Source organism: Sesamum indicum, linkage group LG3, assembly GCF_026168435.1.
Source record: "Sesamum indicum cultivar Baizhima isolate 11 linkage group LG3, ASM2616843v1, whole genome shotgun sequence".
NCBI classification, from domain to species: Eukaryota; Viridiplantae; Streptophyta; class Magnoliopsida; order Lamiales; family Pedaliaceae; genus Sesamum; species Sesamum indicum.
In genome coordinates, this window is record NC_142659.1 from 16,481,134 (window position 1) to 16,495,410 (window position 14,277).

General features: G+C 35.9%; 3 protein-coding genes across 3 annotated transcripts; 1 reads left to right on the plus strand and 2 right to left on the minus strand.

Moving 5' to 3' along the window:
* Positions 1-278: 278 nt before the first annotated feature.
* LOC105157771 (eukaryotic initiation factor 4A-8) lies at positions 279-3,536 on the minus strand. The gene is made up of 5 exons (XM_011074244.3): positions 3,295-3,536; positions 2,255-2,321; positions 2,033-2,139; positions 1,369-1,799; positions 279-1,164 (listed from the first exon to the last, which is right to left on the minus strand). Exons 2-5 carry the CDS (start codon positions 2,317-2,319, stop codon positions 529-531), a joined length of 1,239 nt encoding a protein of 412 aa, XP_011072546.1. The 5' UTR covers positions 2,320-2,321; positions 3,295-3,536; the 3' UTR covers positions 279-528.
* Positions 3,537-6,390: 2,854 nt separating this feature from the next.
* On the plus strand, positions 6,391-8,771 carry LOC105157773 (glycylpeptide N-tetradecanoyltransferase 1). The gene is made up of 2 exons (XM_011074245.3): positions 6,391-6,637; positions 7,264-8,771. The coding sequence occupies exon 2, from the start codon at positions 7,280-7,282 to the stop codon at positions 8,576-8,578; it is 1,299 nt and encodes a 432-aa protein (XP_011072547.1). The 5' UTR covers positions 6,391-6,637; positions 7,264-7,279; the 3' UTR covers positions 8,579-8,771.
* A 210-nt stretch (positions 8,772-8,981) lies between these two features.
* On the minus strand, positions 8,982-13,126 carry LOC105157774 (telomere repeat-binding factor 4). Its single transcript, XM_011074246.3, has 6 exons — positions 12,745-13,126; positions 11,535-11,725; positions 11,048-11,132; positions 10,350-10,433; positions 9,555-9,831; positions 8,982-9,355 (listed from the first exon to the last, which is right to left on the minus strand). Exons 1-6 carry the CDS (start codon positions 12,892-12,894, stop codon positions 9,324-9,326), a joined length of 819 nt encoding a protein of 272 aa, XP_011072548.1. The 5' UTR covers positions 12,895-13,126; the 3' UTR covers positions 8,982-9,323.
* Between the last annotated feature and the right edge of the window lie 1,151 nt (positions 13,127-14,277).

Sequence of the window (14,277 nt, forward strand, 5' to 3'; positions counted from 1 at the left end):
AAAAAAAGGCCAAAGGACCAAACTAAGACAAATATTAAAATTTAAAAATACTAAAATCAAAAAATGAACTTGGACGGATAAAGTAATCTTAAACAAAATCTTACCAGACCAAATATTACATTTCCCCTTAAACTTATCCCTTTAAGCCCCATTTACTTTGTGCATGGTATATCCGAATGATAAGATAAAATCGAAATTTAATTTTAGGATAACAAGACCTCTTCCAGAGTATTTGTATTTCAAGAAACACTATATGAAAAAAAAAAGAAGAAAGAAAATGGCGAAAAAGGGATAATAAGTGAATTAGATTTAACCAAAATTTTGGGGCAAAAATTGCATACGTTACATAAACATACCTACAGACAAAATTTGCATTAGTATATATGCTGCATAGATGCATGCAGCAGTTGGACTGGGTGGAACAGTTGATCTTTTGCAAAATAAATTGGACAAGAGGAAAAAACATTAACTAGCAACAAGAAACTTCAAAGCCCCCCTTTTTCCCTCAAACAAACCTAAAAAAGCACCTCAAAGAAGATCAGCAACATTTGATGGGAGTTCTTCGATGATAACGTTGTAGAACTTCTGGATGTCGTGGAGCATTTTTTCATCATCCCTCGTCAAGAAGTTTATGGCAACTCCTTTCCTTCCAAACCTTCCACTTCTTCCGATACGATGGAGATAGTTCTCGGGCTGAGTTGGGAGATCATAGTTTATGACGAGAGATACTTGCTGCACGTCAATACCACGAGCCAAGAGATCGGTTGTGATGAGGACACGAGAAGAGCCTGAGCGGAATTCGCGCATGATGATGTCTCGAGTGTTCTGGTCCATGTCTCCATGGGTAGCTGAGACGGTGTGGTCCCGGCCTCGCATCTTGTCAGTGAGCCAGTCGACTTTCCGTCTAGTGTTCACGAAGATGACACTCTGAGTGATGGCAAGGGTCTCGTAAAGATCACAGAGTGTTTCCAGTTTCCAATCTTCCTTTTCAACGTTGACGTAGAACTGCTTAATACCCTCGAGGGTTAGCTCATCCCGCTTCACCAAGATCCTCACAGGCTTATTCATGAACTTCCTGGTGATTTCAAGGGCTTCTGGTGGCATTGTAGCAGAAAACACCCCAACTTGTACTTTACTTGGCAGCAACTGGAAGATATCATATATCTAGCAGCACAAGCATCCAGTAATTAGTAAGTCCTCCAAGAAAGAAAATATAAAATCACGAAATTATGGACAGGGCCATATCTCAGAATGACAAGGAAAACTGGTGGCCATCCACAATATAGCATTATACAAACACAAGTATTTACTGGCAAGCTCAAAAGGTTGCAGAATCTATTACAGCAAAGCAAAGAAAAAGAAATGTACCTGATCCTTAAAACCTCGTGAGAGCATTTCATCTGCCTCATCCAATACAAACATTCTGATGTAATCAGCACGAAGTGACTGTCTCCGCAACATGTCAAACACACGACCAGGGGTTCCAACAACAACATGAACCCCAGCTGAAAGAATCCGCTGATCCTCACGAACACTGGTTCCACCCACACAAGCATGAACCTTCACGCCAAGGTAGTCACCAAGCGCTCGCATAACCTTCTCAATCTGCTGTGCCAGTTCTCTAGTGGGCGCCAAAACCAAGGCTTGGCACTGTGTTAGACCATAATCAAGCTGCTGCAAAATGCCAGAGCAGAAGGTAGCAGTTTTCCCAGTTCCAGACTGAGCCTGCTGAATGACATCAAGTCCCTTGCAGAATGGAACAATGCCCCTTTGCTGGATGGCGGAGGGCTTCTCAAAACCTTCATGGGACAAAAAGGTGAAAACAATATGAGAACGCCTTGCTACGTCCAGTTATAACAGAGATAAATGATTTGTAAAAAGGCAAAGGCTTGAGGAAGTAGTCAAGTCTAATCAAATTTATCCATAACAACTCTTCCATCAAGCATATCTGGCTCTTAAATAAGGCTTGAAAAACTTGATCGTCCTGATCTAGTTATTCTGAAGATAAAAGACAGCTCATTAGCAAACATACCATATGCATAAATGCCTCTAAGGAGGTTTTCTTGAAGACCCATAGCATCAAAACTATCATAAACCTCATCATAAGAAGTAAAGAAATCCTGTCCATCAACTTGGAGCCTGCACCAGAAAATTGAATAAGATAAAAAAATCTATCTAAATTACTCCTATATTACCAGTCAATATTCCAATGAATAAGTCCGGATACACATTATTATTCACACGGGAAACTTACACTTCCATCTTTGCATCATACTCACGCGCATCAAATTGTGATCCTGCTGGTGCCAAACCTGCCATAGCTGCAGTTTCCACAAAGTATTGATAAGCTTATTGTACTAAATAAGAAGTAACAAGTTTATATTGGAAAACTGACAAGAGAGTAAAAAGAAAAAAAAAGGAAATCAAGGGGGTGGGGTGGGGAAAGAAATCAAACTAAAGAAGTGAAAATATAAACTTAAAAGATCAAAAGATGGGCAGAAGAGCCACATGTCATCCATTTTTCAAGATAAAAGATTTCAAAGAAGAGCCAAACTTGCAATCCACCAGATATGAAGTACAAGCATTACACTTCTTTTACAATGTATGGGGAAGATATTCAGAGGGGCAGGGAGCTATCATACAACAAGGACTAAATGGTCTACAAATAATAGCTCCCATTTTCCTCTTCCCCAAGATTTTATACCTGCTCTCACAAGCAACATACACATTCCAGAGGTTCCGAAAATAGGGTCAAACAACAGAGAAGCCCATAAACCTTTTCACCAAAAGATGAATCATTTTACCCAGAAAACTAATAAATTACAAAACAATCTGCTGGAAAGGATTACTCCTTCGGATCCCAGTCCACACCGGAGTGCCACCGAAGTCAGTATCTTCAACTACATTGATGCAATACATATAACTTATCCCAATTAAACAAATGAACTATAGCTCCAAAATTGAATCCCATTAAAAAAAAACTCGCAGACATTACATTATATAGGATTGAAACCTTACACCACACGCCGAACACTACACAGGTTTAATCCAAAAATAAGCAAACCTCCAAATTCCAAGATCCCAAAACCCAAAGAATCTCCAGAAACCTAAAGAGATATCTTGCACTAAAGGCATCACTTTCTCACACTATCACAGTACAGAATAACAGATCAAATACCATAACACACTGAAAAACCCAACACGATAAAACCTACAGAACACTGGATAAATAAAACCCAACAACCAGAAAAAAAAAAGGGCAGAAATAAAAAAAGGCATTATTATAGATCGAACCTTTGAATTAGAACGAAGAAAAATCTTGTCACTGTGATTGATTAAATTGGTGAATAACTCCTCGGATCTGCGCCGTGGAGTTGGAGGAAGAAGAGAAGTTGGTGAAAGAATTCGCTTTTGTGTTTGCAAAAAACAAGGGGCTGCTTTAAGGTTAAGGTTTCCCCCTTTTATACTAAAATTGCGGCTAGGGCAAATTCCTAAACTTCACCACTCTTCATAGTATTAGAGAAAATCTGGAAATTGGCACGACCTATTGACATCATCACCTCCCACTCTCAATTCCTTATTTCCTTTTATAATCATTATATTTTCAAACTCCCAACTCCAAATTGATTGTGTTACATACTCTTTTTTTTAAAAAAAAATACATCGTGCTTCTATAAAATTTATTATAATTATAAATATTTTTTAATTTAAAAAATTATAAATATGTCCCGTAAATTAATGATGGTTTAATAAATACTCCATTATTATAACTCATTGTATGAAAAGTATTTGTGAAATAGTCGTAAATTTAACGGAGTATTTGTAATTTTTTAAATAACAAAGCAATATTTATAACTGATGTGTATAGTCCAAAAACGCTTAGCCTAATAAGGAATGTACAACATAGATCGAACCCACCAGCCCGTGAAGAATACGACAACCCATGATGAGGACAACGCACTAGAAGATTACCAAGTTCGGCCGAAGAGGGAAGCGCAGTACATGACTTACCAGACCATAGGCCTGCCCAGGAAAAGGGAAGTGCCCCCAATTTTTTGGACTCCTTGCAAAGTAGGAGTTCTCACGTAAAAGGAGTCATCCTCTAACAAAAACCGTGCTGATCAAGTTAGAGATAAGATGAAATCGAGCCTTATTCATGATTTTCTTACCTTTTTTCTCAGAGATACAGGTAACGTGTAAAAGTCCCCACAAAGGGGGACGTCTTATTTATAAATACAGGCAACACCCTTCAACACGAACACCTTCAAAAATCTGGAAATTGTCTTGTTATTTTGCTGCAACTCTTAACTCGTACTCTGATTATATTTCTCTTATGAAAATCTTATTTTTATCTCAATTTTTCATTATGATTTATTTTTTTTATTTATTCTTAAATCCGAAACTAATTTGAGCGTCGAAATACTAACGCATTGTCTTGCAGGTCTTATTTCTCAAATTATTTTGCTCAATTAACCCAAATTTATTATCAAGATTATTGGACCCATATTAAAACTGCACGCATCAATAACTATAATAAATTTTAAAAAACAAGATAATTTTTAAACAACAAGATAATTTTGTAACTTAATTTTTTAAAAAGTAAAATAATTCAAAAAATATATAACTTGGATAGTAACAACACTTCTTTCCTTTTTTTTCTTTTTCATAATCACCTGAAAATGATACACACTTGTTCAAGAGTCGGTAAAACTGGGCCTTTTCCTAATGGACCAGGCCCTCAGCTCACATTGGATTTGGATCCATTTTTGTGATGGGCTTGGAATCTCATATACTTGCTTTTGGCATTGGGATCCGGCCCACTTGTTTTACTTCAAAAAATTAAATTAAATTGAAATAAATGGATTTTTTTCCCAATTGAAAACAAATTAAATTGCTCTCCTTTTTTTGTGTAATGAATCAAAATTCTCTTGTATTTTAGATTTTTTCTCTCCAACACAAAAAGGGGGGAAAGAAAAAGAAAAAAGATCCAAATAGAAATGTAATTCTTGGACTATTTATAGGAACTTAAAATGTCAATAATTAATTTTTTTAATGTAATTATTTGATTTATTTCTCACATTTTCTTAAATTTATTACATGAAATTCATTATTATGAAATATATTATTTATGCATTAAAAATCACACGGATCCAATTGATATGAACTATGTTCAGAACTTGGGCCGAAGCGAATGCAAATCCTAAAGGGAAACCTGTAAAAAAGGCGTTAGCACTCCGACACCTAAGTTAGTATTGAATTTAGGAGAAAAATAATTATAAGAAATAAAATGTAATGAGAAATCATGATAGAGTAAGCAATTTCATGAGAGAAATCGTGCTAAAAGTGCAACTCGAATGCTAAAACAAAAATAGAGAGTGATTTTTCAAATTTTGGAGGGTATCCCTGTAGAGGGATTGAAAGTTTCCCTGTAGAGAGACTGAAAGTTTCCCTGTAGAGAGACTGAAAGTTGTTAAGGGACTGCACCTGTACATATAGAGGGGCCGTCCAGCTTTGATGAGACTCTGCAAACCTCCTTTATCCTCGGAAGAAAGGGTCCAAATTCGTGCGCATAAGACTTAACTTGGTCTTATCTTCAACTGATCAACCCGCAACAATACATCTTTGCTTGGGGAAGGACTCATTTCTTGCGAGAACTCCTATTTTTGTGGAAAGTCCATTTATCGGGCTTTGATCATAATTCGAGTAAGGGAATGCCTTTAACCTCCTTTCATCGCCAATCTGTTTTCTAGGGAGCACCGCCCAAGGCCGCTTGCCAAGTCCCTCTTGGGTCTCTTAAGATGTTATGGGCTCTCATTTCTTTCTTATTTTTGAATCGCCTAGGCCTATTTGAATTAGCCTATTTTTATGCACATCAATTATTACTTAAATATTTATAGTAAATGGATATATGAAGTATCAAGCGCCACAATTATAATCATTTGCTCCTATAAAATTGATTTTAATAAAAAAAATTATCGATTGAACACAATTATAAAGCTTAGATTACTAAGGGCACAAGAATGCTTTTGGCTTTTAATCCGTTGGATTTAAATTGATCGATTTGAATTTGAAAAAAGAGTTTTAAATGACTCCATTTGAAAAAAATATTCAACAAAATATATTTTAAAAATAGAACTAATTATATGAACACATTTAAATAATTTGTAATTAAGATTTTGAAATTTATAATTTCAAATTCTTCAATAATAAAAAATTATTTATTTTCGTCACTACAAAATTATAAATATTAGAGGATAGTCCATTAGTTTGAACTTCCAGATCTATTTTTAAAGATTTTGGATTCAAATTTTGGGTGGATACATGAATATGTGTGTGTGGAGGGGAACAAAAATTGCAAATGTCACATTGAAATATCGAAAATGCCCATGCATGTTGATGTTAGGGTTAATGAAAGGAAAAGGTACATCTTTTGTTCCAACATCAATATTCCCATTGCTTTAGCTCAAATTTCATGATTCCTTCCCTCATTTTTCGTTGATCCCCATCACCCATTTCATCTCTCTCTAAACAATCAACCTCCTTTAATTTGTAGTGCAATACACCCACAAAAATTCCCAATTCTAAACACCATATATCTCCATAATTGTGCGTATACGGATTTCTAATCTTGTTTGAGGTAAACGCACTCTCGCAATTCCGTGTTCTGATTCTGTGTTATGATTTTTGCTGGTTCAGATCTTAATCTGCAAATTGGGCGAATGCTTGGTTTTAGCTTATTGTAAAGTCAGTGTGAAATTCAAGTAGAATACCGGTGAATAATTGGAAATCTGGATGTTTTCTGTTAATTTATGATCTGGGGTTTTCCGGAAAATGTGAAATTTAGCTGCGAAATTGTTTCTTGTGTGATTAATTGTACTGTCCACTATTTAGACTCGTTCCTTGTTCAGCTAGTGCAAAAAGTTGATGAAATTGCATGGATAATGATGTTACTTTTCTGATTGTGTTCGTGCTATTGGTCTGGACTTGCGTGAGTGTTGTTCGGATGAGAAATTGAGTGTATCTATGTTTTTCCTACTAGTTATTTATTCTTTTTTAAAGCATTTGATACTGCATTGTGATGAATTAGTTGCTTATGCGTGTGAGTGGATGCGATTGTCTGTCTGTGACGCCTAAATCTTGTAACCTTCATGTTGATGATAGTGAGAGTTTAACTATTTTTTACAGATGGTAGTATATCGCTAAATTTTTATAACTATTTTTGTTGGAAATGTGATTTGTGCTGCTGTCTTAATGAAATGTCAGACCAAGTCTTTTGAGAATGGCTGAAAACGATGCACCAACTGAAAACAACGTTCCCTCTGGTGATAATAGTAAACCTCCAGAAAACGAGAATGAAATATCAATTGATGCATTGGCAAAGAAGGTCCAAGAGTCTCTCTCCCTTTCGAAGAGGCATAAGTTTTGGGAAACCCAACCTGTTGGCCAGTTCAAGGATCTCGGAGATACGAGCCTACCTGAAGGCCCAATTGAACAACCAACACCACTGTCCGAAGTCAAACAAGAGCCATATAATCTTCCAGGTCCTTATGAATGGATTACATGTGATTTAGATTCTGAGGAGGTGTGCAATGAGGTGTATGCTTTGTTGACCAATAATTATGTTGAGGATGACGAGAACATGTTCAGATTCAATTACTCAAAGGAGTTTCTTAGATGGGCACTTCGTCCTCCTGGTTATTTCCGAAGCTGGCACATTGGAGTGAGGGTGAAAAGTTCAAAAAAGTTGGTTGCGTTTATTACTGGGATTCCTGCTAAAATCCGAGTCCATGATGCTGTTGTGTTGATGGCGGAGGTAAATTTTCTGTGCGTTCACAAGAAGCTTCGATCAAAAAGACTTGCTCCTGTCATGATTAAAGAGGTTACACGAAGGGTTCATTTGGAGAATATCTGGCAGGCGGCTTATACTGCTGGTGTTGTCCTCCCTACACCAATAACAACTTGTCAGTATTGGCACAGATCTTTGAATCCAAAGAAGCTTATCGATGTTGGGTTTTCCAGGCTTGGTGCAAGGATGACAATGAGCCGAACAATAAAGTTGTACAAGTTACCAGAGCAGACAGCAACTCCTGGGTTCAGAAAGATGGAACCTCATGATGTTCCGGCTGTTACTCGTTTGCTCAGGAATTACTTGAAGCAATTTGTTGTTGCACCTGATTTTGATGAGAATGATATTGAGCACTGGCTGCTGCCAAAGGAAGATGTTATTGATAGTTATTTAGTCGAAAGTCCGGAAACTCATGAAATCACTGACTTCTGCAGTTTTTACACTCTTCCCTCTTCTATACTTGGTAACCAAAACCATTCCATCCTAAAGGCTGCATACTCTTACTATAACGTGGCCACAAAGACTCCTTTACTTCAGCTAATGAATGATGCTCTCATTGTTGCCAAAAAGAAGGACTACGATGTCTTCAATGCTTTGGATGTTATGCAAAATGAGACTTTCTTGAAGGAGCTGAAATTTGGACCTGGAGATGGGAAACTTCACTACTATCTCTACAACTACCGGCTAAGGCATGTACTGAGACCATCAGAGCTTGGGCTTGTGCTCTTATAGGTTGAGATCCGGATTTGATTGTGCACTCCAGAGCAAGTCATTTTTTGTATGAGTGAGCTCTTATGAGTTCATGGATGGACAAACTATCCTTTTATAATTCCCACCCTCTGTGTTAGTCTTTTGACTTGGTTTAAAACCAAAGTAGATGAATTTGTAACTGAACATTTGTACTAAGTTTTTGGGCACTTTTATCTGTTGTTGTCTAGTCTCAAATTGGGTTGGTGGTGTTAGATAAAAATTGGCTGCATTCACTATTATCTTTTGTAGTATTCGCCATGTTTCTTTAGGTACCTGCTAAAATGATCTCAAGAATAGGCTGAAATGATAGTAAAAAGTGAATGAAACAAGAGAACGAGGAACTTACCAATAGAAGGGACCAATCCAGAAATAAGTGCAGGAGAGAGAAATAGAAACCGGACGATTTTAAAGGTAATGAAGAATTGTCATGTTATATAACAATATCACAGACCCAGGACCATAGGGGAGAGTTGAGAAGAGATGGCCAGAATACACATCAATTAGTAGTCGTCCCTAAATCCGATGATATGTCAAAAGCATGGCACCCTTGCAAGAATTCTTTAATTATCACCTAACTGCATAGACTCACAAATACAGAATTATCTTGAGCCTGTCGCCTCCTAGCTAACAAAATTAGTCTCATTCTGGTACGGAGAAGATGGAGCATCTCCTCTCTCATTGGATCTTATATACAATGACGAATTAGTAACTCTATCATACAGATCAGCTAATCCATAAGGATGTATTCACCTCGGGAACCTGAAAACGAAAAATACACGTATGAGAAAGCTATATCATGTCAAGTTATCCTATATAACGCAGGAATATTAGTCATTGCTTTTAGAATTTGTAGTCTCCTTTTTTATTCCTTGATATGGAGGACAAATAAATGATATATCTTTCATAGACCGACACAGGAATAATAGCCAGTACAATGGGAGGGAGTGGCGAAACTTACATCTTTCAAAAAGCTCTTTACAGAGTGTATGCATTGCATCTGCATCTTCAGCCATTTGTGAGACCCTTTCAGACTCTTTAAGTGCTTCAGCCATCACGAAGGCTTTATTTTCTGCTTCAGCGATCCACTGGGCAGCTGATCTAGCTGCATCTTCCACTGTTTCATCAGAGATGGTCAAACTAGACTGCTGTGATGGCCTTGGTCTGACATCCTTTTGTTTTGGACTTGGTGTTTTGGTGCCCAAGGAAGCATCTTTAATCTTGTAGCATTGTAGAACCTGAGCAATATGTCAAGAGCAACATTTATTATAAAAATTAGACATATACCATCTTAAATCCTTGTGAGAAAGGGAGCTGGAGACATGGACAACTGTATATCTAATTATTCGATAAGTTTGTTGTTAGTTGCATTAGTCCTATTTTAGCTTCATCTTCCAACTTGCAGCCACATCCAAGATATGATCCTAGTCACCAACTTCTGGCATGAATCCAGACATAGTAAGTCCTAGTCCATGTTACAAGTAATCTTGTGTCATGAGGAGAGTACTTGCAGCTCACAATCCCTTGACATGTTTAACAGAGTGGTTTTAACCCATTACAGATATAGCCTAAAACAGAAAAGATAAAAAGCATTTGCAAGTGGTAAGAAGAGCATAACATCATACTAAAGTGAACTTTAAAGTGAATGATCTGGAAGTCTAAGTATCTCAAAGTCTAAATCTATGTTTCTGACAGGATTATGGTTTAGAGTTCAGGTTACTCATGGTTTCATATTATCAGAGAGGAAATCATATACCTTCTCAAGTTTGCCTTGCAAAACAAGTTTTCTCAGCTTTGAACTCAATAACCTTCTGAAATTTTGTGGCACCTCATACTTTTGCTGTCAAACATGAGACATACACATTAAACTTCTGTTATATATTATCCTACCTGGTGAATTAAGCAACACATGCAGATCACTTTTTCCCGTAATGCAAAAGCAAGAAGTGCAAGTCATCATACAACCAAATACTCACTTTAGCTGGCAGCTGATTTTCTCCACAAAGGTAAGCAAATTCATGTATTTTTAAAAAGGTGCAACTAAATGCAACAAGTTCAAAGCCCACTTTCATGAACATATTTATTCTTTTCAAGGTTTACTAATGTTCTTTTAAAATTTCAATTCAAGTGAAATGCATATAATAGTCTAAATTGTTTGTCATCACTCAAATTGTAGGTCATTTGGAGTAATTTCAATTACATTGAAGTAGAACACGTGAACAGGATGAGTCAAGAGCTGTAGAACACTTAAAAGGGATTCCTGTTAGTTTTATGCGTCAAAAGAAAATGACATGTAATATTTCAGTCAATACTGAATAAGTTATCAAACTCATCTTACAAGAAAGCCCAATGGACTTGCTAGAAATCAATTTAAGCAAAAACTTAAGATAACTTCATAAGATCTCCTTTTATTGCACGCATACAGTATAACAGAGGGAGAATGCAATATCCAACCTCAATAAAACCAACAATTGCACCAATATCAGAGCCGCTGGGGTCTTTCAAGGACGAAAGTGCTTCAAGTATCATTGCATTGTATCTGAGAAACATGAGAGTAGTCTCACATGAAATAGCAATAGAGAATGATGTATATATGCAATATCTACACGATGAAAAACAAATATTAGAACAGTGGGTTTAACAAGGGTGAGGTCTCCAATATCAGATTATACAGAAAAGCAAATCAATAAAAATGTTAGCATCTAAACTAAAATCCTGGGCTGGGCAATAGACAACCATAGGCTGAAGTTTCAAGAATACCCTCAGCTTAGGTGTGTCAAGTTAAGAAGAAATATATTAAAAAGTGGAAGATGGAATGCAAGCAGGGGCTTACTGTGCAAAATGTGGAGTGGGATCACAATCACTGGTCATAATCTGGGAGAGACCAATTTTTAGATCATAGTAAAACCTAAATCAGCAGAAATAAAGAAAGGAAACATACTTGGGGACATTCTTTGTTTCCTGTGGGCTATGTGGAGGATTTTCATTAGCCTTCTCCTTCGAACTAAAAACAGTAGAACTATTTTGAGGTTTTGGGGCTGCTGCATTGGATGCAGTTGCTTTTGCTTTTGGAGTCACAGAATTATCTCTACAGCCTTGTCCATGGCTAGCACCCATGTTCCGCCACTTGTCCTGATTAGATAAATCAGAAAGAGATCAATGAATACCTTTAAAACAAATACAAGGAAGAAGCACAGATGTGGATGTCAAACAATTTTACATGCTAAACATAATTAACTTATTGTTTATTTATTTATTTTTGGGTTATGATTAGAGAGAAGTTTGATGATATCCATATGAGCTGAGAAGAACATTTCTGACAACTTGCTTTCTTACAACATTTTACTGAAATCCCAAACCCTAATGTTTGGGTATTGGATTTTTAATGAGTAAAAACACTAAGGAAAAATCTTTTACTACTTCAAACAATACATCTTTGTTGTTTTATCTTTCGATGTTTTCTCTTTCCATTTACTCCCAAAATACGAGGTCAAAATGGAGCTTTGTATTTCCAACATTTTGTATTTCAAGAACCACATGCTTATATCTTTATTGTCTAGTTTCCTCGACAGTATTCTCAAAAACCACTGAAAATACACTAAAGAAAATGTGCAGAAACTAGTACCCAAACTCAAGTTTTGTCCTAAATTCCACTTGTAATAATAAATAATATAGTGTTATCAATACAGTGCCAATTGCACAATAATTTTCCCAAGTGACCAAGACATAAAAGCAGCGACGTTCTCGTAGGATACAGAATTGGTAAGTGCTTGAACTAAGCCAGTTGTTGACAGGGTAACAATGAAATACACTAGTGCATGCTGGGAAGTAAGGTGCAGCAAGAGAGAGTAAAGAAATAAATTTCAAATATACTAAACAGTACATCATTGACAAATCTTCAGTCGTACACTTCCAATAACATATAAAAGACACGGTATGATCACATCTATGGCCAATTAAATCTCAGGTCCAAATTTTAGAACACCATCAGATAGAGATAGCATAGCGTCAAATACCAAGAATTAACAGAAATCACAGTTCTGAAGCTACATTGACAGACAAAACATCGTGAACTAAAAATATAAGCAAGTAAAATTGAAAAATTAAAAAAAAATCCAAATTAAAGGCAGGAGGCAAACAAAATGATGAACCTTGAGGTCAACATTGGAACGGTTTGCAAGTTTTGGAGCGAACTCTGAATCTATGAGGATATTCTTCCACTTTCCAGCGCCGTGCTTCGCCACCCCCGCCTTCAGTGCTTCCTCCTCCTCCGCCGTCCACTTCTGCTTCTGATTCCCCATTTCACCTCTCCTCCTTCGAACAATTCACGGTCGCCAGCAGAATCAATCCGCTGTAAACAATCTGAATGAGTGTTAATCTGAATTTGAGAGGAAACGATCAATAATTTTTAGCTGATTTCCAGAATTTCGAAATTTCGTAGGGTCCAGAAATTGAAAATATTGAAAATTGCCTTTGGGTGTGTGTGTGTGTGTATGTGAAATCTGTCTCCCGCTCGAGTGCACCTCAATTTTGTACCTTTTTATATGTCCTACGATTTCTTTTTCTAATTACTTTTCTTATTTAAGTAATTCCCCCTTTCTTTTTTTTTTTTTAAGAAAAATACTAATAGCAATGACACATTAGATACGTTTACTTAATTGAAGTATGTCCCATACTTGTCAATGGTATGTCCCATATTAAGTATCCATATTACTTTGTCAACCTTTGAATAATTACACATAGTTTGATAATAATATTTTATTATAATTACTCCAATTTAATTATATATATTATATATTTACCCAATTGCAGGTATAAAATTACTTTGGGAATGTTAAATAAGTGTAATTTTAAAATTTATGTAATTATTTTGCTTATGTCATTATTTTTTGTTCAATCATAATGGAAGTGGGTTAGTTGTAAACGACTAATTTATGGGTGGGTGTAAGTGTTATTTTAAAAAAAAAATAGTTAGATAAAATTGTAATTTTATATTTTTTAAAAGAGTCTATGTATAATTTAACCTTCCAAAATATTTATATATATTTCAATTATTAATATTTGTTATTACTAAAATCTATTTTGATTAAATATATGGAAACTATGCTTCAAAAGTTTGAATAATAAAAGTTGGGAGAAGTAAGAGAGGGGTAAAAAGAAGTAAGATGACGAAAACTCCAGCGTTAGTTTCCTTTTAAATGGAGTTATTTAGTTACTAAATTAAAAACTCCAGCGTTAGAATCCGAGTGGGATTGCAAAGTGGGAGTTATAGTTTTTTTGTTGAGTTATCTAAACCCCCCTATTTACAGGAGCATATTTTGAAAGTTTAGGTATAGTTGGAGACGGTTAAGACATCTCCAAAATAAGTGGGATGTTATTTTATAGGGATAGTAATTATTCAGTTGTCATCGAAAAGATATGTCAGCAATAAGAGATCATGTAAGAACAATCGAGAATATAAGGAGTTATATACATGTAGCAATAAGAGATCATGTAAGAACAATCGAGAATATAAGGAGTTATATACATGTTTCCATAAGTTGGATCCAACTAGCTTATAATGTCCCTAATAATACCTTTTTATGATGACATAGGTTATGATATGTAAAATATGACTGACGTAGCGGCCTTGTTGTTCGACACTGAGCTTATTAGTATAGATAATGTTCTAAGGCATTGTCCCG

What these genes read in the sequence shown, in the direction of transcription:
- LOC105157774 (XM_011074246.3), bottom strand. Translation starts at nt 12,894, where the DNA reads ATGGGGAATCAGAAGCAGAAGTGGACGGCGGAGGAGGAGGAAGCACTG. An exon ending in GTTCCAATGTTGACCTCAAG is followed by an intron (nt 11,726 to 12,744) that starts GTTCATCATTTT and finishes TTATCTAATCAG; the next exon opens with GACAAGTGGCGGAACATGGG. An exon ending in GAAACAAAGAATGTCCCCAA is followed by an intron (nt 11,133 to 11,534) that starts GTATGTTTCCTT and finishes CATGTTTCTCAG; the next exon opens with ATACAATGCAATGATACTTG.
- LOC105157773 (XM_011074245.3), top strand. Translation starts at nt 7,280, where the DNA reads ATGGCTGAAAACGATGCACCAACTGAAAACAACGTTCCCTCTGGTGAT.
- LOC105157771 (XM_011074244.3), bottom strand. Translation starts at nt 2,319, where the DNA reads ATGGCAGGTTTGGCACCAGCAGGATCACAATTTGATGCGCGTGAGTAT. An exon ending in TATGATGCAAAGATGGAAGT is followed by an intron (nt 2,140 to 2,254) that starts GTAAGTTTCCCG and finishes TTTCTGGTGCAG; the next exon opens with GCTCCAAGTTGATGGACAGG. An exon ending in CACGAGGTTTTAAGGATCAG is followed by an intron (nt 1,165 to 1,368) that starts GTACATTTCTTT and finishes TTGTGCTGCTAG; the next exon opens with ATATATGATATCTTCCAGTT.